We start from the raw sequence: 24,707 nt of genomic DNA, 5'->3' as shown, positions 1-24,707 counted from the left end.
TGTGTAAATTAATAATAAATATTGAATGTAACTTTTTTTATAAGTGAATTAAATTGGTTTATTCTAATATAAATAGTTAATAAAAAGGTGTTGATTTGGTGGATGCACAAGGACCCATGGCAAATGATTTGTACAATGATAAATAAGGTTGTGTCATCTTTGCATCTTTGCCTCTTTTATGTAATTAGGTCATCTTCTTCTCCTCTTCTATTTGTGTTATTCTTATCTTCTTCTAGGTTTATGTGTGTACTTCATTCTACTAAGCTTCATCCTCATGCAATTGTAATGTCTTACGGTTGCAAAACCAATGTAATTCCTCTCATGATTATGGGAGTAGGAGTTTTGGGGTTGCACCTATTTGTCATTGTGTAGATTTTTAAGTATTGAAAACAATTACAACTGTTAAGAATGTTGAGAAACAATTTTGGGGTTATCCTAACTGCAAGGTTATAGTTATGGAACTTTGTTTTATTAAATTTGGGATTTCTTTATATTTTATGTTTTATTTTTGGTTTTGTGAAGATTAGTTGGATGTGTGTACTTGATTTGTTTTATGTTATGGTTCTATTAAAAAACATAGTGGCGGTAGGGTGTAATTTTTTCAAAATGTTACATTAAAGAGGTTGGTAATGAAAGAGATGCATTGTGAGACAAATAGATAAAATATATAATCTAGATAAATGTATAAAGGTCTCTATAAAATTGGTGCAATTGTTGTTAGTCATTGTGTGTTTTCTTATTGTAACTAACATAATTATGGTGGTATTGTTCATATTACCCTGAGATATTTTAAACCTAGATATGTTTGTGGTCACATTGTATTTGCATTAAGTGTAGTCAAGACATGTATCATTTTGTAATGTAATGCTAAATGAGTATATGTAATATTGACTATAAGCAATGAGTATAAGGTTGTTGTTATATTTGTATTTAGTATTGATCCGATCGGTCATCGGTCGCAGATGACGTCAGCAGTAGAGAACCACGTGGGCCACTCACAGGGTGACACGTGGACCAGGTGACAGAGAGACAAGAGAGACGATCGCCAAGAGAGGTGATCGGGGGGTCCGTAACCAAGTGACCACCGACAGATCAGGCGGCATAGAGGTCAGGGGACAGATCATCCAGAACGATGATCGGTGGTCAGTACCCAAGAGACCACTAGCAGACCAGTTCTCAGACTAACGCCTGGGAGCAGAACGCGAGAGGCAGATAAAGCACTGATCAGTCTTCGGTGCATAGTCATCGGGGTTTTGTGTTACACGCAGTTAAACTAGGACTGAGGTTCCCAGCGAGAGCGTTACGCATAGACCTCGCATGAGCACATCCCAGGGAATCATGCACGAGAGTGGCCTGAAGGAACTAGTAAACCAGTCAGTGACTGGTGATTCCCTCAACCCATTACGTGCGTGACACTGTGAAGGGTAAGCTGTATACGCAGAGAGCAACGATCGGTGAGTGTGCCTAGACCAGCCACACCTGACGTTCTCCTGAGAGTACACACTTACACAGTTGAGAGAGATATCCTTCGTTACTCCGCAAGGGCGTAACTTAGGCACACAAAGAGAAGCGCCAGAGCCCCTCCAGTAAGTGAAGCGTGTGTGGTTAGATGTGAGTTGCAGGCCTCCACGTGTCACCATCTGAGAGGAGCGCGGTCCAGACAAAAGTGCACTCCGTACCATCAGAGGTACAGACAGGCGCAGCCAAGCGCAGAGACGCGCAGACATGCACAGACTCTCACGCTCCCACTATTGATTCTGAAGGTACGCTTTCTCTGAAAAGCATAACAGGGTTCTAACACATGCCAGAAAAGCATAACAGAATTCTGTTATGCCAGAAGCAGGGAAAGAGAGATAAAAAAGAGAATCAGGGTGAGAGTGGGGGGATACGAAAAACAGAGAGCAAGAGTTTTCTCATTTGGTGGTTTTGTGGACTAACTTGATCGTCGGAGTGCAAACGGCCGCTAGAGGCGCCGTCTGTGTGTTTTGCAGGCCACGTTTGGAGAAGCAAGAGAAGGTTCTAAGGGTGATTCTGCAGAAGACGCAGACGCGTAGACAGGGCAGAGAGTGCTACGAAGCGATTCCTCCACGTTCGAGTTGCCGGCAGGATCAAGTATATTATGAAGGGAACTTATGGAAACATGGACTTATCATATAAAAAAGAACCATGATAAAAGAGAGATGTTTAGGTTTAGTCGAACTTCATAACTTAGTAATAATAGTGTTTGAAAGATGCATCCAAATTGTCCTATAAATACGTGAATACATCCCAATATAGAATTGTACTTCAAAATACATTCAGATAATAAATATATCTGAAAAATAAAATTGTACTCCAAAATACATGTGAAAAACACAATAAATTAAACATAGTCATGACTTTCAAACAACTTCCCTCCTATTATGCAATTTATGTTTGTTGTTGGATCTACCATTTGTTGATCTTGATGAGAAACCTCTTTTGGTTGTTGTTCTATTTTGAATATTGTCACTATTTGGTGCATGGGTTGGTTGAGAAGACTCTGATGGTTGACATGGATGAGTTGAGATGGTGAGATGGGATGGTTGGATGTGTTGGTTCAGGTGGTTGAGAATGATGGATTGAAATAGAGGAGTATTCTAATTGAGAAATTTCAAGGGCTTTTGGAGGAAGTTGTGGATACGATTTTATTTGTGGCTATCCCTTGACAAATGTCACACCTTTTGCGTACACCATCTTTTTCCTAATTGGGTATTATCATTCTTCAATTCCCTAGGTTCCAACCTCCTTTTTTTTTGTCTTCCAAGCTATCTCTTTTCTTGCAACAAGTGGAAACATCTCATTATATTCAATTCTATATTTTTGCATATAGCTTTTTGCCACCAATCAAGCATTGTGCTTAGCTACCTCTCCATTCTCCTTCAGCTTAGTCTTGTAAGACCCATTTAACCCTAATTTACTTTGCACCAGTCAATAATTCAGTGTAAGACCCATTTAACCCTAACTTACTTTGCACCAGTCGATAATTTAGTGAGTTGTCATGTGTCATTTCTTTCAATAGCATCCATTTTAGAATCCATAGTTGACCTCCATTTCTCATATTACATAATTTTTTCAGAGTATATTAGATCAATAGAATAGATATTTTTAAATTAGATTCAACATCTTCCTCTAGAATATTTTTACCGCTTATATAGTCTTTCATCCACACTGGAGCGCAACGAATCCTTGTTTCATTGGTATCAGATGACAAAACTATATTTGTTGGAGATCCCACATCGACTAAAGATGAGAGCCTTTCATAGTATATAAGTGGGTGCAAACCTCATCTCATTGAGCCGATTTTATGGGGTTGAGTTAGGCTTAAAGTCCACTTCGTAATATGGTATCAGAGCCATTTTGAGCCTATCCTAGCGAGTGTTTGTGTTGGGCCTATCGTGCCACCCGCTATCGGGCCTCTATCGGACCACCCATAATGTATAGTCCCACGCACGAGTTGGCAGTCTCGGCGTGAGGGGGGTGTGTTGGAGATCCCACATCGACTAGAGATTAGAGTCTTTCATAATATATAAGTGGGGGCAAACCTCACCTCATTGAGCCGGTTTTATAGGGTTGAGTTAGGCTTAAAGTCCACTTCGTAATAATATTTTCTAAATTGAAAGAGTTGACCCTCATTTCTTCATTTTTCTTATTCTCATTTTCATTCTTTGTGTAATCCACTATAGTTATATCTTCATATCACCACATTCCAAATTGACCAGAACTTGCTCATCATAGCTTCAATCCCAATTTCATGGCTAGTCTTCCTCAAACACAATGTCCCTACTAATCATAGTCTTTTTTGCTCTTAGGTCAAAGAGTCTATATGCTTTAGACTTCTCACTTACTCCAAAAAAGACACATGGAAAACTCTTATCTTGCAACTTAGTTCTCTTATCATGTGTATGCACATGTATCACACATCTAAGCATCATGAAGTGTTCAAAAATGGCTTGTTTCCACTCCAAGTTTTTAGATGGGTCACATTCTTCACAATTAGAGTAGGAATTTTGTTTAAAACATATGTTGTCCAATTCACAACTTTAGGCAAAAAATCTTGAGAATCTTCTTCTCAGATAACATGTATCTAATCATATTCATAACGGTTTGATTCTTCCTTTCAACAATTATGTTATGTTGTGGTGTCTAAATTGTTGTCAACTGCTACTTAATTTCCTACTTCTTTTAAAATTCATTAAACACTTTATAAAACAACCAGATTCCTTATTAGATTATGAGTTCTTTTTTAGGTTTAATGATTTTGTCGTCCTTAAATATGTATAATAATTTTTGTAAAGTCTTTAAATATATCAAAATTTAAAATCAATCCCAAAAATAAAATTCATTATTCACTTAGTTCTTAGGATGTATGAAGTTTTAATTACATGACATATTATATGAAATACTACCTTTCATGTAGGTGCCTGTCACTTATATAGAGATAAAACTGAAATATAATCAAACTTAATACATATTATTTAAATAATTTTTAATTTTTTTTCAAACAAGTCATTTTTTCTCTCGTTCTATGTCTTCTCTCCTCTTCCTATTCTTTCCTTGTTTTAATTTATTGTTTTTCTTTAGAAATTGTTATATGTGAAAACATGCTCTTCTATAATTTTGAAATTTCTTAGAAACTTAAAGTGGATTTTACAATCTAACTTTGTCATTTATTTTTGTAGTGGTTTTGTTTCAGCTTTAAAAGTGACTTCCGCGTAGTTTTTACGAGGGAAGTTTGATGTTTTTTAATTTATTTTTTTAGGTAATTGCAAATTAGAATTTTATGAAGTTGTTAGAGTTGATGACGAAGTTGGGAAAATTTTGAGTTTTTGGATTGTTTTTTGGAGTTTAAATATTGGTGGTGGATGGTGATGCGATTTAGTTTTATAAAGTAGGTGATATTGTATTATTGAGAATATTAGAATTTGGAATTGGAATAATAATGATGATGGGTTAGGAGAATGTTTGGGTAGAAAGAAGAAAGAGGAAGATGAAAACAAAATATTTGAAAAAAAAACCTATTTAAATCGTATATAGATAGAATTTAATTATATGTTAAATTTAATAGCTCTAAACATTTTCAACTTTTCTTTCAAGGAATTAAAATCGTAAAATTAATCTCGACTTTTACATTTTCTTATAAAAATATTAACTCTAAATTTCTTTTTCGTATTTGTGTGAAGGATGTAAAAGATTATTTAACGAAAAGATGTGGCCACAAGAAAGTTCTATCCTTGTTTCTTCCGGATTCCTATCAAATTCCAAACATCATATCAATTTTCAAAACACTTTTTATTTTATTTTTTAAATGATTTTTGAATTATCTTTTTTCAAAAGTTTTTCAAAACATTCTTTCCAGAATTTAACAAATGTATTTCTTGAAAAGATTTTCTGAAAAAAATAAATTTGGAATAAAATTTTCAGAATTTATATAATACATTTTTTTAGAATATTTTTATGAAAAAAATTTCTAAGAGCAAATTAGATGGGACATTTTATGTATTTGATAGGGGTACAAGAAGAATTTTAATGGATTTAGGAAGAAAAACCCTTATACTAACTAGTCAAATGCTTCCTATTTTATAAGACTTTTTTGTTCTGCAACTCTATAATTACTAACTGCATGCTTATAATTTGTAAAATGATCCTTTTACCTTTTGTGTAAGCTACTTTTAAATTATTTGTTTTGAAAAAAATTTAAAACGAATTTTTTAAAATTCCAGGAAGATGATTTTATAAACAAAATTTCAAGAATTTCAAGAACATGATTTTCAGAATAGGATTTCTAAAACATGTTTTTAAAAATATATGAATTCCAGAAAACTTTCTAGAACAAAATTTCAGAAAATTTTGAGAGGCGGTGGCATGGTGCGGTAAGCAAAGGTATTTTTATCTTTTTCTGTATAAGGGTGCAATTAGTAATAATAGGGATGCAAGAATATAGTCTTTTATACTCATTGACCTTTAAGGGTTCTTTTTCACACAAAAGAACGATTACTTCAGTATAATAGAAAATAAATTACTAGTGATAAATTTTACTAAAATATTCTTTCTTACTCACTTTCTGTGGTTTCCCTGTTAAATATTCCAAGATATTTGTATTTATTTAAAAGTAGAATTGAAATAAAGACTTTAATATTTCATCAAAAACTGAAAACATCAATCAAAATACATATTTTTTAAATTTTAAATGACAATTAATGTGAAATGAAGAGCATAATTACTAACTAATATCTAGGAAGGATACAAATAATAATAAAGCTAACACATCACTGTCATGTTTAAAGTAATAAATAGTCCTTTTGGTTCATCTTAATAGCCAGTGAAAAAGTGTAAAAGAAAAGGCGAATCTGGGCAGTACTAAAAAATTATGGAGATTCACACTCAAATTATAATATTTACACATACCAATAGGTATGGTACTTCTAAAGTTTCTAGAATGCTCCTTATCACTGCACTGATTATCATTCTATATGCTAATTTAATCTTCCTTGTCACCTGGTTTATACTCTTTGCTTTCAGCTTCTGAAACTGAACTGCTTGGATCATCTTCTTGAACTTGATTTGGTACAGGATGGTATTCATCATCTTTACTGAAGGTCTGAATAAGTATCAGTACTGCCACAACAAAAACAATGATGTATACCATTCTAATGTCAAAAGACCGATGGATAAATTGCATCAGAGAAGGTCCACTAAATGTTTTATTTATGGTTCTTCCTTCCCTATACCCTTCCAGAAATTTAGAGATTTTAGTTGCCTGATCCTCCCCATCAATGCTTTCTGAATCAACAACCTGAAAAATCATTTAAAAAATGACATTGCATACATATGTACACAAAAATCAGCAGATTGATGTCTATAGGACCTTGATATGAACAAATAATTCATGTTACCGTGCATTAATTTAACGGTGGAAAGATGTATCTGAAAGTTTTGAATGAAACAATGACATTGATAATATATCATAGACCAATGCCTTTCAATTCTTCATAACTGATGAGTACAGTTCATAGTTTATCTGGAAGACATATATTATATGAAAGATTTTTCTAACACAACTCCATTATATTGAAGTTACTAAAACATAACAGTGAAACTAGTACATATTCAATAAAAGCTCCATTTGACAGTATGACGGTACGTTCCCTTGAGATATATACAAAAATCTTGAGAGGAAGAAAGGTAAGATGTGGAGAAGATATTTGATTCATTTGAACAAATTTTCCAATAAACACTTGCCCCAAATAGGTATTAAAACCCATTATGAACATACAACAAGATTGATAACACTTCAACATCCCAAATTGGTTTGAGTTACTAATTTTAATAAATTTTCCAACAATCACTTGCCCCAACTAGTTTGAGTCATTATTTTTTTTAAAGATGGTAGAAGTATGTAAAATCCCATCAACATCGTCAACCTTAAAAATGAAGAACCAATATAGGCTAGTTCATGACATTCAGGTGAAATATCACAAAGCAACCTATCAACTGATGATCAAAGGAGAAACAGATTTATAGCAGTAAACAGAAGCATTTAGTATGCTCACAAATCCTCACCAAAAAAGCAAGACACCCCATATTTTTAGGACACTAATTTTGAAATGCTGGGTTAGTAGGAATGTGTAACACATGGCAAGAGGCAACCCATAATCTTATTCTAGTGTATCCCAGCTATAAATGAAATAAAGTTTAAGCAAATTAACATAGGGATATTAAGTTCCAGGTATTTTTAACACCAGGGAATCTCAATGCACACTTCTATTTTAGATTCAATGTCAGAATAGGAGTTTTCTCCAGCTTCACAACTCATCTTGAAAATACACAAGTATATAAATATAGGTTCAAATTGCTAAAAGAATAAACATGCAAGAGAAGAGTATCAGCACGTGAAGACAAACTTAAAACTAGGCATGTAAATAAGAGTACAAGACAACGAGGGTCCAAACTACACATCATTTAGAGAATTAGAATTTGATGTACTAAAATAACTTTTAAAAGTAAAGACCATAGACTTACCGAAAGGTAATCATCACTTTTATCCCAAACGACCATTTTTGGTAGTTTGGTACTAATATCAAAATTTTCAGCAAATTCTTCCATCTGTTTTACTCCAACATAACCAAATACTAAGTCACGATTAGCAGATGCAGCAGCCTTCAATAACTTAGTCAGTTCTCTTGATCTTTCTTCATCTTCATCCTCAACAATTGTCAAAACTATTTTCCTACCATCTGCTTTCACCAACTTAAGTGTTTCGTAGGATACAGGCACAACCAAAGGAATCAGGTTTTGTCTAACAAAATCTTCCAAAAATTCATCTGCTTTATGAAAACAAACATTATTCATCAAATGATTCCTACAATGCTATATTAAACTTTAAACATTTAAAGAGTATACAAACAAAAACAAAAACATTCCAGCATAGAACAATGCGGGAGAAGAAAAAACAAAAATATGACACTTAATCCAAGAAGTGCTACGAGCTTTGGACATCATAGTAACTTCTAGTCACACCCACACGAAAGGCATTCTTGATTAATAGCTAACATTTAAGCTCAGATTTATTTTTAAAAAAAAATCACTGAAGTGTTTGAGTTCAAACTTCAATTCTTACCAAGAATAAAAAAAAAAACTCTCAAATGAAATCACTGTGTTAAGCTTAGATTTCAACTTCAGTCAAATTTTCTTGGTAATTTCTTCATACCTTATTCACGGTCTAGACAAAGAAACCAAAGGCAGAAATACAAAAGGATGCCATAAAAGTTACCTTATCCCACAAAAATTGCAAAGATGAAGACACAGCATCAACTTTTATTATCATTCCACTCAAGTAAAATGCAAACATCTTAAAACACTAGAGACTGGGAAATACGAAAAATGTCTTAGAGTTTAATTCTCTCTTAGCCGATTCATTCATTTATAAGGAAACTTACATCAGTAGTGAAATAAAAAAAATATGATGATCTACACATAGATGTAGATAGGTGATACAAAGGATAAGTTAACTTATTCTAACAAGTTAACTCTTTTACATAAGCAATTCTGACAAAAAGCAGAGCTTAGTTCCATAGATATATACAATTTTTATGCCTCCAGAACCTGGATAGTGGTGCTATGCACTCCAAATTCCAAATAGCCAAACAGACCCAAAAGTAGCAAAATAATTACTCCAAAGCTTCCAAAATATCTTAAAATGTGATAAAAGATTATTTAATGACTACAAGTTCTGTATCCACGGGGAAACAAACCTGACTCTTCAGAAAGAAACAGTGCGACTTGGGGCTAAATTGTCACTCATGGGTATCAGATCAAGTACTTCCTCCGTTCCTATATACAAGACCCTTTACTAATTGCCTGTTTCATTAAATATTTTTCCCTAAAGTACCATCAATTAATTAACAATAATAAATGCTGGAAATTAATGAGACAAACTCTTTATCCCTGTTAATAGGATTGGAGAAAATAGGTACCCAAAAACCATTATTCTCTCTCAATATTTATGAATTAGGTGAGAAATATTTAAGAGGACAGAAAAAGATTATTAATTTAAAAATATTAAGAGTAATTTTAGAAGAACATACAAATTTAAAGTAAATAACTAAATTAACCAATTTTCTTAAAGGTCGTGAATTACTTGAAAATGTATTCTAAATAAGGACTGAGGGAGTATTTAATAATTAAATACAACTAATTAGGCACAATGGATTTGTTATGGATGATTATAAATACTAGACTAATGATTTTTTATTCTATAGAGACACTCACCAAATACCAATATCTAAATAAGGTGTGACAAATAATCAAGTGAAGTCAGCACAATCACAAAATATAGTGTTTAAACATCATTATTGGGACTCCATGTAGCAGCTTTAGCATTACGAGAGTTGGTCTTTGACAGGAAGACGGTTCCTCTTTGACCAAGTAGTTAGAGTTTGATCCATGACAACACCATTCTTGACTCTTCAAACTGAAGTAAAAACTTCAGCACAAGCACAAGATAAAATGAGGATTTGCATTATCCATGCTTTAAGCCCAAAGGGATCTTGTATGAAGAGGTGTATTAGATACTAAGGTATATAAAAATCATTCTAGATTCTCTACCAAGCGGCTTCAGCTTTTAGGAAAATTAACCTGTGACATACACTAACAGGTCTCGGTCCATCAAGCCTTTTTACCAAGACAAGCTGTGTTCAACAGTGTGTGAAGTCTAAAAACCATACTTAGAGAAAATAGTAGAACAAACAAATCAACTACCGTTGTCTATGTTTATTAAAAATGTAAACGAACCAACATTTCACTATCAAAGCAGCACATATTCTAGGATGTCAAATTCAACTCAAAGGCATGAATCTTTAGGAGAAGTGAAGATGGACTAAGTAGCACATAAAATAACTATACACGATAACCTCGATTATCGAATATCAACCAACCTTCAAAGGGTCCATAGAATGTGTTCCTCTCACTGTACTGTGGATTCAGGGAAACCAATGCAGGAATCTTATCAAAGTCATACAATACCATGAGATCCTCTGAAAAATCCTTTGCCACAGAAAACCATGCCTGTTTCTTGTACTTTATGCCAAACTTTTCTATTAGCATGTTGTTCAAACCAAAACCTATAAAAACCGGGAAAAAAGTGCCAGCTTCTGCAACGAACGTATTCACAGCGGAATCTGAATCCAGAATGGAAACATCAGAAGCAGCAAACTTCTTCAGATATCTAACAAGTAAATCTGCCTTCCTTGGTCCACGGTATTCTGTGGGGATGCCATGATTAAACAGCAAAATGGTTGGATATGCACTACGAAACAGAATAGAAGTATTGTGAGTTCATTCATGACATACAAGCATTTGTCTCCTCAATTGCTGAACCAAAAAGTAACACTTATATGTCATAGTTATTGAGAAACAAAGTCAGCTCCATCAAGTCATATAACTCTTGGGCCGCAGAAACATACCTGACATCATATTTTTTTCCAAGGCGGGTATGCTTGTCTGCATCAACTTTTGCAATGACTATGGGTTTGTTCAAGGTTGCAAGTACAGGCGCAGCTGCATCTAACTGCAAGGGAGAAAACCACAGCTATTATCTCACACAAGCAGCAACGACAACAACAACAAGACTTATCCCACTAGGTGAGGCATTATCCTCACAAATAAATGCAACATAAAATGACACTCGTCAATCTCTCGTCAAGCAAAATTAAACATGAAGTGCAATGTAGTATAAAACTCACATCACAAGTCAATTACTATCTCAGAGATCTTGACAAAGTTCACACATAATAGAAACAAGCAGCGCTGCTGCAACATTTAAAACCAACACTCGTCGAACAAACCACTAAAGAAAAAAAAAATGAGCAACATGCTTGAGATGTACTGTCCATCAATATCAAAACGAGGAGCCCTAATAACACACTAGAAACAACAAAATCATGACTGAAGTTCATTCCCACTTATTAAATAAGGAGTGAAACCCACAAAATTTTGCAATTTCAGATAGATTTCAACCAATAGCAGAGTGTTAGAAACAGTACATCAAAGAGTGTCCTGCTGGCATTTCTCTTATCAAGATACATATGCTTCCATAAATACATTACATACTATATTGTCAAGCAAAGGGAAATAAAAAGAGAATTATGAAAGAGTTTGAAATCAAAAGGAAAACTTGAAGCGACCCATGAAAGAAGGGTATAGTGGGCACCCACCTCGGGAGCAAGACGCTTGCAGTGACCACACCAGGGAGCGTAAAAGTCAACCAAGATGTTATCAAAGGAGGCTATGGCGGAATCGAAGTTGGACTCGTCCAAAATCAAAACCCTTCCATCCACCGAAAATGTCTCAGCTTCACCAGGCCAAAACTGGATCAACAACACAACACTTAAAACAACCGAAACCCTCATCCTCATGTTCTCTCGTTAGTTTGTGTCGGATCCCAACACGACACGACCCAACACAACACTTCCAACTCTGTTCTCCGCCTTTCAACTTTCTAACCACTATTTCCTACTTTGCATGCTTAATTTTCATTTCTCACGGATCAGATCGGATCACATAATGGGATTGGATCAAAACTTAAACTTAATTTCACTTTACTATTCAAAATATGACCTTACCATGGCTGGTTCGGTACATGAGACGTGACTAAAGTAAACTCCCTCGGAATTTCTATTAAATTTAGATATTGTGTGTACAAATTAAGTTATACAAATGATAAATAAATTAAAATTAACAAGTGTTTTATAATATATATTTTTTTATAAAATAAAATTATCTTGATAGAAAGTATGCAAAATATATTAGTTCAAGTCAAGAAAATTTGTTGTTGGTTACTTTTTTTCTCTAAACGTAAGGTTTAATATATTTCCACACATTTTCCTTGATTCGTATATAAAGAAAATACCGTCGTGTAAAAGGGGACGTATTAAATCAGATTGGACCAATATAAAATTACTCAAACTTCACTTGTAATATCATAAATTTTCGAAAGATCAAACCCAACCTATTGTTCTTTAACACAGATTATGTAGGTAAAATAAGGATATTTTGGTTTAGAAAAAAAATAAAACAAGGAAAAGAAAAGTAAGATGATATTTTTAAAAATAATTTAATATGGAAGAAAATAAAAAAGAGAAGAATAAATTTTTTTTTGTCTTATTTGAATTTTATAGAAGGTGAAAGAAAAAAATGTTTAATGAAATAACACATATTTTATAAAAAAACAATCTTATTTATTTTTTCTTAACTTCATCTTCCTTGCCTCACTCTTGTTTTATATGTCGTTCAAGCTATCCGTCATGTCACTTGAAAATGTTGACTTTTGTGAATCTCTATATGTTCACTGATAGTGGATGATCCGATCTAAGAAGGTTTTGAATTACATAATTTAGAACCAGTTTTAAATTTTTCTGTACATTCTAATAATGTATTTTTGTGTCTAGAAATGCATTCCAGAATGTAAAATCCATAATGTATTAAGACATTTTGGATTGCACAATCCAAAACATAATACATCTTTAGATCTGGAGATGCATTCCAGAATGTGCAATCTGAAATATCTTATATATTATGAAATGGAAATTCCATAACACATTTACAGATTCAAAAGTGTTGAGTGTGAAGTCATGACCAATTGGGTTGAGCTGACTAGACACCATGTTTTAGTGAGTCAGCTTAATTATTGTGTCCCATTTATAATCTCTATTTAAGAGATCTTTGTGCTTGTAATAAAATATGTTAAGTCTTATGTTGTTTATTTTCTGCAGTTGATTTGTGATTGTGTGTTGCTTCCGCGTGCGTTTTTCCCCATCAAAAAGTACATTTTAGATTGTGCATTATGGGTTGTATTCAAGCATTCAGGATTGTACATTCTCCAATGCATTTTTGGATCTGAAAAGGCATTAATGATTATTAAAGAATATGGATACAAGAGTTATAGAAGGATGCTAATATTAATTTTGTCTTTTTTAATTCTTAGTTGTTTATCTTTATAGAGGTGAATGACCTTTATTTTGTCTTTCCACAATGACTGCAAATTTTGGAAGTATATCCTCTTCCATAGCTTCCTATTTCGTATCCACCACCTTTGTCATAGGTTGTAGCATTGTTTTTATAACTTCCTTTGCTAGTAGGAATCATTGTCTTGGATTGATCACCAAAAAATTGCCTCTCTTGTTGTGTAACGAGAGAGCAAACTCTATTCAAGGATGAATTATCTGATGAACTAACATGTTAAGGTGAACAAAGATCTTGTGAGGGGTCAACAACTTTACCCATGGATAAATGTAGCAACCAGAGCTCTGATAGCATATTATTTAATAGAACATAGATGAACAAAAGAGAATAGAGATGAACAAAAGAGAACAGAGATGAACAAAAGAGAACAAAGATGAACAAAAGATATGAGAAATAGTCTGAATATATACAAGCAATAGACTCATTCTAGGTCTAGCTAAAGAGAGAAAGAATCAATCAATAAATACTAGAATCATAACATACATAGACAAAAAGAGAAACAACTAAGAATTAGAAAAGACACAATTAATATTTAACATCCTTCTATAACTCTTGTATCCATATCCTTTAATATGGATTGTAAATTCAAAATTATTTTTTTTTCAAAAATAGTTTATTAATAAAGAAATTTTGGCAATTATGTATAGAACTAGAAGTGATACATCTTAAGGCAATCTAGATAGAGACCAATAACATAGTTCATAGAAAAGCTCATAAAGAAGTTTTCATTGACATTAGTGGTGATGTCTTGCATGAAACTACAGGAAGACATGATGAGCAACAAGGATTCCTGATAGACCTTCTGACATGCATTAAGACTGTGGGAGATTGACATAAGAAATAAAACCTTCAATTAATGACATTATGTTTGCTCATTTATTATTTTTTATAGTTATAAACATTGATATATTTATTTTAGGATTGAGAGGAATTAAAACTGGCATCACATGGACACAAGTTAAGTAAACTTGGGATCCCTCAACCATAGATCAAGGTTGTCGTGTTTAACTTTGGATTATTGTTTTAGTAAAACATCAATTATGAGACTGCTGATAAGGGTCTCATATCAACCTTTATGAAAAAGTGACATCGGGACACCAACATTTTTCACCTTCTCATTGGTTAGATGACCATCATGTTAGATGATGTGTCTATGTTGCTATATATCCCATGGAACAATTTTGTGGATGTGTAACGTTAGATTTCACATCATACATTGTTCGTAAAGCTTCTTAAATTGGATTTGGGTGTGACAACATAGTTGAGGCATCGTGGTGCACATGTCAGGCTTAGTTGGCAATGAAAGGTCTATGAGAAATATTACGTCGACCAAAGGTGGGGGTTTGGAGCTTGAGTTTATTTGTTGCATCTTGTGAGATGCCCAATCTTTATAGATCAAAGTGCAACATCTATTAATATGTCATACTTGTAGGTGTTTAGTAATTTGTGCATGTGTGATGGGTACTCATGGGGTGCTGCTACACTCATCCACATGTCTCACCAGTCAAGAAATGTATGCTTTGTGCACAAAAAACAATTTGGTAGTTATATCACGCTTTTGCAAGTAAATAATATACATTATCTGAACCACTTAGATTTATGTCCAATTAAATACATGAATATTGTATTCTTCAAATTGCAACAAGTCTTAATATATGAGAACTTTCCAAGAATGGGAAAAAAGGATATGAATCCCCAGTATTAAGAGGTTCACCCTTCGTCTGCGTGATACATATATATGTATAGTTGACATTGTACACATTTATTTAAATGGTCTCACCCATAATGGTATGATCTACAATTCTTACAAAGATCATTGTTACAGTAGATCATTCAAGTTGATATTGATGTTCTTCAGATACATCTGTATGGATAGTGCATTCATTGTCATTTGTCCAAGCGTGTCTTGTAACAATATGAATATTAGCAAACGGTTCATCAACCTTTTGTTGCATATGAGGACGATGTTGTGGTTGTAATAGATGATAAGTTGTTGCACTTTACCAACCACCTTGTCACGGGTGTGATATACACATTCATCTATGTGTGCAGCCGGATACATACGTTGATTCATATTTGTTGCACTCCTACATACTTCATGGGATGAAGGAAGATTGACCGTCAGCTGCATAGTTCAGATGATGATAAGACATGACTTACGTTAGAATGAGTAATTTAGCTTTTTATATATCTTTATTTATCATAATTATTTATTTCAATATATTCAGTAACTCATGTCAATTCACTGAAAGCAAGACATATTCAGGATGATTGCCAACATCCAGTAACACATGATTAACAGTAGGCATGTTTACGAAGATACTTCAACATGTGAGAGAATCTAGAATGCACTATAGCTGGCCCATGACATCACAAATAAGAGGATAGTCTACAATAAACGTCCACATGTTATTTGCGACGTGACCAGACATAGTACCTAGATACTTCTCTTATGTACTTAGATTTTTCCTTATCTTAAGTTTCAAATTATATTGTACATTAACTTTAATTTATAGAAATATTGTAATTATTTAATTTATGAAATTTTTTTATTATTAATAAAAAACAATTCTGCATTAAAAATATATAAGTTTTGTATAAAAAAATTAAATTCTATATTAAATAAAATTTATTTTATGTTAAAAAATATCATATTGTCTTAATAAAAACCTTAAAACATAAATAAAATTTTTAAAAATTTATATTCAAGAAAGTACAATCTAAAATATATATGCATTCTGAAATACAAAATACATATCTCAGATTGTATATTCTAAAATACATATTCTTATATGATAAAATTGAAAAGTTAATCTTTATAGAGAAGCAACATGAATATATGAGGGTGCAAAATGCAATTACCCTAGTAAAGTGGAAGAATTTGGATCCAAAATGTTAACGAGAACCCAATTTACATTAGCCTTTTTTCAATAAAAGTAACATAATTTTGAACTATATGTATAAGGCCTTTGATTTGAAAAACTTATTATTGAAAATAAAATTCAGTCAAAGAGTTTTAAAATAACTATTTTAAGAAGTTAGACAGCCAAATTAAAACAAATGAATAATAACTCTTAGTTCACTAATTAAATAATCTAGATTCATAAATTTGTATTTATATAAATTTACAAAGATGTAGACACAAGTTATATAAATAAGTGAAATATAATTTTAATCTGCAAGACCTGGAGAATAAGTGAAATAGAATAAAATTATTTAAATATTTAACAATAGTACACGAGAATTATTTCATTCTATTATTATCTGAAAAGAGGGAACAGAATTAATTGAAATAAACAATATTCATTTCAACAGATTAGGATGAAATTTGCAAATACAAAATAGTAAGCAAAAGAATTGTTATTGTTATATAATATAAAGTCCATATTGGAAGAGAAGGAAATCAATATTAAACAAACAAGAGAAGCAATATCCATTGTTTATGTTTCATTTCTGTTTTTTTTATAACTTTTATAAATAAATAAAAAAAACGAAATAACTTTTCCTTCCACTCATCCCTCCGCTACTGCCATCAATATGCATCCACCACCACCACCCAAAGTAACTTCATCCAAAATGTAACCTTTGGGGCTACGGTATTGATGTCGTTTTATTACTATCACGACACAATGGTTACTTGACTCCTAATAGGAATATAAATACCATTGAACAAGATACAGGCTACCAAAACAAGGCTATGAGATTTTCACCCATTCTAGCACAATTAGCAATAAATAAATAATTATATTTTACCAGGGCGTACATTTACATCCTAAAAGTCAGTAGGAACTGCTTCCGCCTTTATAAAAGTTGCGAGTGTCTGAGCAACTTCAAGCAAAGAATGTTTGAAGCATTCCCGGTATCATCTCAAGTCACAGCCAGCTGGGTAAGTTTCCTTCATCCAACGCAGGTTCTCTCAATCCAAAAAATGAGAGGGAATATACAATCGATATGGCAATCAACCTCACTGCAACTTAGCACGCTTAGAATTTGTTTCTCTCAACCATTCAATGCAATCCTCTGCAGTTCCAGATGGATGGGCAAGTTGCCAAGCCATTGCTTTATCCAGCTGCAAGTGAAAATGAAAATCTCAAATTTCAAGGCAGCGAATGAAAATGCATTATAAACCAAACAAAGTATTTGACTTACCCACTCCTTTACAAGAGGTCCTCCTTTAAGCTCTAAGGTATTCATAACATCTTTGCCATTGATCAATTGTTTGACGTCCCATACCTTCTCAAGGCCTGCTATCCACGAAAACGTGTTAGTTAAAAAATGTAATTTGAGGCATAGCAAACTACTTGAGTGGCGCCAGCAGCATACAAAATAAACACACCTCTTGTCAAACACGCTTTTGTGCCACATGATAAACAAACAATCATGTCTTTTTTCCCTATTACCCTAGCAGTTTTTTGTTTATAATTTTCTAGTGTAAACTATACTTTGTACCACAATATAGTTTCATTGTCATTCTCATTGAAACAGACAGTCACTAAAAACAGCCGCAGGCTTGCAGCATCAGGGGCAAGTGCAAAGTTTTCCTATACTAGAAGAAAACTTCCAAATTCCAAATCCAAAGGAAAAATAAGAAAAGGATGATTACCCAAATGAACATTCAATTATTCAGATCAAAGGAACACATATGACAAGTTCAGATATAATACAAAAAGAAATAGAATTCAACTGCTCTACAAGGACAGGATAATTTGTATGAATATAGTTGACAAACAAGTATTTGCCTTCTTAAAAAGATATAAAGCACAAAAACAAGAAGGTACTGAAACTAAAAGTTAAGACATCACAAAATAGACAATTGAGACACTAGGCTCACCGAGTTTGGTTATAGAATTATCCACAGTATTAAACAGGTCTCTTCTTTTGTCCAGCAGCGAGGGTCCATCTTCAATGTCAATAGGATGTAGTATAGTGGATATCAACAGTGCAACTCGCCAAAAATCTTTGAGCTCTCTCAAGAGAAACCCTAAATGAAAAAAATATAAAAAGCTCAGCCATAACAGATACAATTCATAATGCACAATAGCTTAGCATTAACTTCCTATACAAGCATATGGAAGAGCAGGCAAAAATCGCACACAATGCAGTATCACAACATTGAATTCAGCCATCATATTTCAAGGAAAACCCTAAACTTCTGTTTCTTTCTTTTATTGACACAATCTAGTGAAGTGCTTAAAAACTTTTGATGTCTTCTTAAAAGGTAAAGTATGACTGCAAAAGAAATATAAGGAAATATGGGCTGTAGGCTTTAGTTACTTTCTACTACAAATCCAATAGTACAATTGAAACTGCAACATCCGGAAACATAAAAAACTACTGTCTACAGCACAATATGTCAACATGAAATGACTATAAATGAAGATTAAGGTCAACAATAGATATTTGTCATTAAACAACTATGCCAAAAAACTTAAGCTACTATATTAATGTTTAGCATGTCCCTTTACTAAAAAGCCATTTGGGCTTGGGACATGGACAATGCCCAGGCCTGGCTGCCATGCTCTGGAATTTAACCTTTTTATTAGAAGAATGGGAAACAGAGATTAAAATCTAGACCATTTGGTCATAGAGGCTCACTGTGATTACCATGTCATGCCATGAACAAACGATTCCAAAAAGCTTAAGCTGTTCGGTGAAGGTCCATAAAAGGTTCTATATTAGATTTTTAACAATCCAAAAACAGCACACTGCAAATGCAAAACCTTGGTGGCAAAGCAAGAAAACTATACCTGTCAGTACCCTGACTCTAGAATAGACAGGGACATCAACCAAGTCTCCCATCCAATCATGATCCACAACTTGGACATCTTCATCAGATGCAAGACAAGGGAACAACGACAAGAATTTATGTGATGCTTGGTGTAAGTTAAGCACCTAGATTTTGAGGAAAAAATGCAAATATCAATACAAATTATCAACAAGAGTCAATAATACAAAAAATAAGTAACATTATAAAAGTAATTATACATCCTTTGGATCTTAAGAAGGCTAAAAAGAAAGAAAACTGACCGTTTCTGCATCCTTAGCTTTCCGTTTAAGTGACTCCCGGATAATATGATTGACAACAGGAATCTATAATTTAGAATCCAATATAAGGCTATTGAAGCAACATTTTATTTGAAATATAATTGAATGAATAGACACATGGTACAATGATCAGATGCAGCAAATATATTAGTCTCCATCTTAAGGAGAGGAGGAATTGAGACGAGCGCAAGACAACTGTCCAAATTGATGAACACAGTAACTAACTTTTAGATCAAGGCTTGACTGGCTAAGCTCCACTCAAATAATTATTTTTAAATGCTTTTTTCAAACTAGAAGTGCCTGCAATCTGCAATGCAGGTACTAAGACAATATTGTCTTATTTTCTAGTTTAGAAGAAGAAAGATAACTTTATTTCATATTCATTCAGATTTACAGAGATTGAGATTTATATGCAGAGTTGGTTAGGGATTTTCAAACCAGTCAGTTTACAATTCAAATTAAACAAAAAAAAAAAAGATAGATACATCAGGAAAAACTAAACAGAAAAGACAAGAATGAGATCGCTATTGTAAGGGTTATAGGATTCATTAATCTGAAATATCCCTAAAAACTTCCACAACCTCCCCTCAAGTTAGTGCATACATATCCAACACGTCCAATTTGCTTACAAGAAATTCAGAATTAGGGTAAAACATTCAACTGGTTAGAATGTCTGCCAACTGTTGGGAAGCTAGAACAGATGGCATACAAATAACTCCTCCATTAACCTTTGATAACTGGCATACAAATAACTCCTTCACAAAACAACAACATATTGTGCTAGATGTTTAAACTACTAAATTCAAATCCCAGAGCTCATAGTTACTTGCCGCTTAATGTTGACAAATCACAGATAGTACTAGCATGTAGAAAAAGTCTTGTTTATATACCTTCTTTGCTTTCTTTTCTTTGTAAGTGGTATTTCTAAGAGGTAGAAACAAAGCAGCACAAAGTGCTAACCTTTTTTGTTCAGCCTAAAATACATAGAGAAAATGTGTATCAGCACATAAGATACATCCCCTAGACTCATAAGCAAATGTTTGGTAGACTTAAATATAAAAAAATTTAAATTCCCAAAGCATATTTAATACTACTATTAAAAAATACCGTTACCTTGAAATCAAAACATCCAACTAAATAAATACAAATGAGGGTAATTTAGAAAAGTTAGAAAAGCACCTCTATTGTATAAAACAAAAATATTAAATTAACTCACCTTTTATTCTTAATGAATCTGAAAATAATTAAATTTGCTTATATTTGAGTCTAGAGGTAGTACACTGCTAAACAAACATAAAGTGATACAGGAGTAGCCATGCAACTCCTACTAGAAAAGAATAAAAAGAACAAAAGAATACATGGCAAAAATTAATCTTCCATTTATTACTTACAGTAAAAGTTGACTCTCCAAGTAAATGAATAAGGTTCCAAGCGGTTTGCAAGCAAGAAATGCAAAGCCTGGAAAAAATTTATAAAATAATTGATCAGCATGACCCACGAAATATCATGCAAGAGAATAGTAAAAAATAACAATTAAGCATAATGATAAGGTTTACATAGAGAAGTAAGAAATGAGAGTAAGTAGGTTCTCAAAAATACCAGATTGATATAAGGTATATATAATACAGGATATACCCAGAGTCACTCACTTCATACAAATAATCAGGTCAACTATTAGCTGTATATTGCCGTTACCAGCTAAGATAAATAAGGTTTCTAACCTAAAAATCATAATATTCTTACAGCATGGATGAAAGATCTTGAATTTGCACTGGACTGAACTCAAACCTCCAAAAGCTAGCTCATGAGGTGAGGATTACCCAAGCCTTAAAAAGCTTTATTTTTAGCCAGCCATATCTATAGGTGAGTAGCTTTTTTACTAGGACAAATGAATGGCCCAATATTAAATTTATGATAAACTCTTGTAACATCTTTAGGGTCTCAACCTCAACAGCTATCTCATGAAGTGAGGTTTGCTCAAGACTTCCTATATATGTTGGCTAAATAGAAATATCCATATTATATATGAGGATTCAATAACTAGTTGACAGAAAAAAGAAAAATAATTATGCCTTCCGTACATGCATAACAGTAGATACACATACACTTGTGCACATTTCAAAAGGTATACTGTTTCAAATGTGAAATTCATCACAAATATCAATCTTTTTTTTATCTTTCTATTAACTGCTTCTTTGTTTTCTGACAAAGTGGCAATAATATCCAGCTAATTCCTACTCTGTACAGAAGATGTAAATAAAATACTCAGTATTAATGGATTTGCAATCATTACGCACTTTCAACCCACAAAGAAACAATTTTTTTAATCTATCTACAAACAATACCTTTCACATCCATCTGAAATAGCAGGTTCGAATTCAGGAGGAAGACTGAATACAATCCAAAATAGTGTCAGATCACAAATATAAGTCATTGCTTTGACAGGCTGATTTCCAGATATCATAAGATCAATCTACAAACAGAGAGATAGCACAAGATTTTCAATGCTGAAGAAAAAGCACAAGTACATTCTTGTAATAAGAGGCACCAATAGCATTCCAGATTTTAAAATAACATTAAGGCACATAACTACACTAGAGTAATAGAAGAGTTAGAACATACCTCTGTTCCAATACGCTCTCTGCTAATTTTAGCAGCCAGAGCATCTTTCACATCATCACATGCAGCAGCTACTTTCAGATCTTCATCTAGGGTGAATTCAAATCTAGCACCTAGAAATAATAAAAATGTCTCTTCAATATAACAGGAGAACAAGTTCTAACTTCAAAAAAAGCAAGGGAAAAAAGATTCAGAGGATATACAAAAATAAATTGATCATGAAGATTAGAAAATACCAAATCTAATGGCTCGAAGAACTCGTAATGGATCATCAAGAAATGTGGCCTTTGGAGGTAAAGGTGTCACAATCTTTCCAGACTTAAGATCTAGGATTCCTGAAAAGTGCCAAACAGATTATTAGATGGACAAACAAGTAGCTCACAGAATCCTTGTTCAGTAAAGATCCATTCTAACCTCTCTTAGTGAAATCTTCAACCGAGTCAGTGTTGATATTGTAGAATAAGCTGCCATGCACAACTGAATCAATTTATGGAACTATCTTGTATAATGAGTACAAAAGGAGAAGAAAACTCAAACCAGCATATAGATAAAAGAAAGTTAACCAGCATAATTATTATGTATCATTCCACACACCATGAATGCTCAAATGTTAAGCAGATTTTTTTTTTAATTTCTCCCAGTTTTGTACTTCTTTCTGTTTTATCCAATGATAGGTTTCATTAAAATAGTACATAGAGATACCTGTTAATTGTTAAATCTCTCCTATATGCATCCTCTTCTGCTGTTCCAAATCTTTGCTGTTAGACATGAAGCATTATTTATTCTGTTGAATTTGACAAGGATATGGAAAGGACAGCCAAAAACTCCAAATGGCAAATAAATGTTTCATCTTAGCATAAAATTAGCTAAAATATCAATAAAAGAGCAACGTACAGATGCATTGAACCAAAACAACAATAATTTTTCTTCTTTTTAAAGCATTTAACTAATTATGAGAATGCATGTATGTGATTCCAACTAAGAAGAAAATGGAAGAATGTATGTTTTAAATGACCAAACTGAACCAAAAAAACTAATAAAGAAATTTAGAAGAAAACAAAAAAAAAATGCAAATATGCAACCACAGCAGAATAGATAAATTTGTATCGAAACAAAAGACTGGGCAATAATATACCTTAGAAGGAATGCGACTATTCTCAGTGTACTCTTCACTCCGTAGGTTAACAAAATCAATCCACATATCAAACAAACGCATCCTGGCTGTTTCCAAATGTTTGGACTGGTCAGGATTGCTGCAAAAAGAAAGGATAACAATTAAAGCTTTACAGAAAAAAGTAAAAAAAAAAAAAAATCAACCAAAAGTAAACAGCTTATTATATATATTTTCAAACTTGAACATTTTCCAGATCGTTAACACCAGTGACAAAAATGTGTAAACTTACTTCCTTACTCGTACTCCAGTTAAACACATCCTCCATACTCATCAAATTAAAAATCTAATATTAAATTCAACTTTCAGTTACAAAAACTTGCTTAATAAATTATGCGAACAAGTTTGGAAAAAACAAAAAGTGAAAGCCGTGCTGTGATTTCTTCGAGTTAGACCTCAATAATCTAATACTATATCTAAACACATCATTACTTTATTTCAGTTTACAATTCATCCGTATAATTCTTAGTAACGAATATCGAACATGTAGTTTCCCATTAGGTATTTTACGGCAGTAAGTTAGTATGGCCTGTTTGACAATCACAACCTAGTCCAGCAACAAGACCTGTAAAGAAACACAAAAGAAAAAGAAACAAAAAAAAACCTCTCGATGACACAAACTCCCTGTGCATCTTCGCCGATGGTCAACAAGTACTCCCTAACCTTATCCACAAACTCAGTTCCCATCATATTGTCCAGAGCGATATCGATGTCATAGCACTCTTTTCCCAGAAGCTGCAGAACAGAAAAAATCAAAAGAAGACAAGAAGAAAAACAAGGAAGGAAATAGGGCTGAAAATTAATGGAGTGTGTGACCTTGTCGCGAACCCAGCCACCGGCGACTCGGAGCTGAGTTTCGAGGTGAAAGTGGCGAAGAGTGGCGAGAAGCCTATCGAAGATGCTTCTCTCGATGTCTGAGAGGTCGATTCTATCACGGACCTGAAACGTAGACATTGGTGCGCAACCGCAATTCCGAAACGACGGCGCGGCGATTCGAACGAGGGTTTTGGCGGGACGGTGAGAGTGGAGAGGAAGAACAAGGGTTGGTGTTAATGTGTGAGACCGTGAGAGTGAAAAATTCGTCACACTCAAATTGGAAACGGGATGCGCCACAAGAAGCCTTGCAGCACTTTTCAAAGACACTCTCATCAAATGGGTTTTCTTATGTTTAAATACTCTCAAACCACTTCTCATTCGCTTCCCAGTCTCATATTATGACATGCGTTCGGCTGGGTTCTTCACCACTTTTTCAACTATCTTCATTGCCATGTCACTCATTCCACGTCACCTCCTCCCATTCACTCTCTCTCTCTCGTTTTTTTTTTCTTTTCTA

The 24,707-nt window shown here is 33.3% G+C and overlaps 2 protein-coding genes across 2 annotated transcripts; both read right to left on the bottom strand.

Moving 5' to 3' along the window:
- Positions 1 to 6,268: 6,268 nt before the first annotated feature.
- PDIL5-2 (PDI-like 5-2) lies at positions 6,269 to 12,218 on the bottom strand. The gene is made up of 5 exons (XM_068634043.1): positions 11,733 to 12,218; positions 10,983 to 11,086; positions 10,455 to 10,825; positions 8,041 to 8,342; positions 6,269 to 6,814 (listed from the first exon to the last, which is right to left on the bottom strand). The coding sequence occupies exons 1-5, from the start codon at positions 11,931 to 11,933 to the stop codon at positions 6,500 to 6,502; spliced, it is 1,293 nt and encodes a 430-aa protein (XP_068490144.1). The 5' UTR covers positions 11,934 to 12,218; the 3' UTR covers positions 6,269 to 6,499.
- A 4,708-nt stretch (positions 12,219 to 16,926) lies between these two features.
- LOC137827777 (Polynucleotide adenylyltransferase family protein) lies at positions 16,927 to 24,596 on the bottom strand. The gene is made up of 15 exons (XM_068634094.2): positions 24,191 to 24,596; positions 23,979 to 24,109; positions 23,339 to 23,456; positions 22,906 to 22,961; positions 22,618 to 22,667; positions 22,440 to 22,538; positions 22,207 to 22,316; positions 21,930 to 22,057; positions 20,976 to 21,042; positions 20,475 to 20,558; positions 19,567 to 19,629; positions 19,287 to 19,431; positions 18,371 to 18,520; positions 17,689 to 17,783; positions 16,927 to 17,608 (listed from the first exon to the last, which is right to left on the bottom strand). The coding sequence occupies exons 1-15, from the start codon at positions 24,566 to 24,568 to the stop codon at positions 17,504 to 17,506; spliced, it is 1,779 nt and encodes a 592-aa protein (XP_068490195.1). The 5' UTR covers positions 24,569 to 24,596; the 3' UTR covers positions 16,927 to 17,503.
- Between the last annotated feature and the right edge of the window lie 111 nt (positions 24,597 to 24,707).

The sequence above is a fragment of the Phaseolus vulgaris genome, chromosome 7 (assembly GCF_051622355.1).
Source record: "Phaseolus vulgaris cultivar YP4 chromosome 7, ASM5162235v1, whole genome shotgun sequence".
Lineage (NCBI taxonomy): Eukaryota > Viridiplantae > Streptophyta > Magnoliopsida > Fabales > Fabaceae > Phaseolus > Phaseolus vulgaris.
This window is presented reverse-complemented; position numbering and strand designations above follow the sequence as displayed.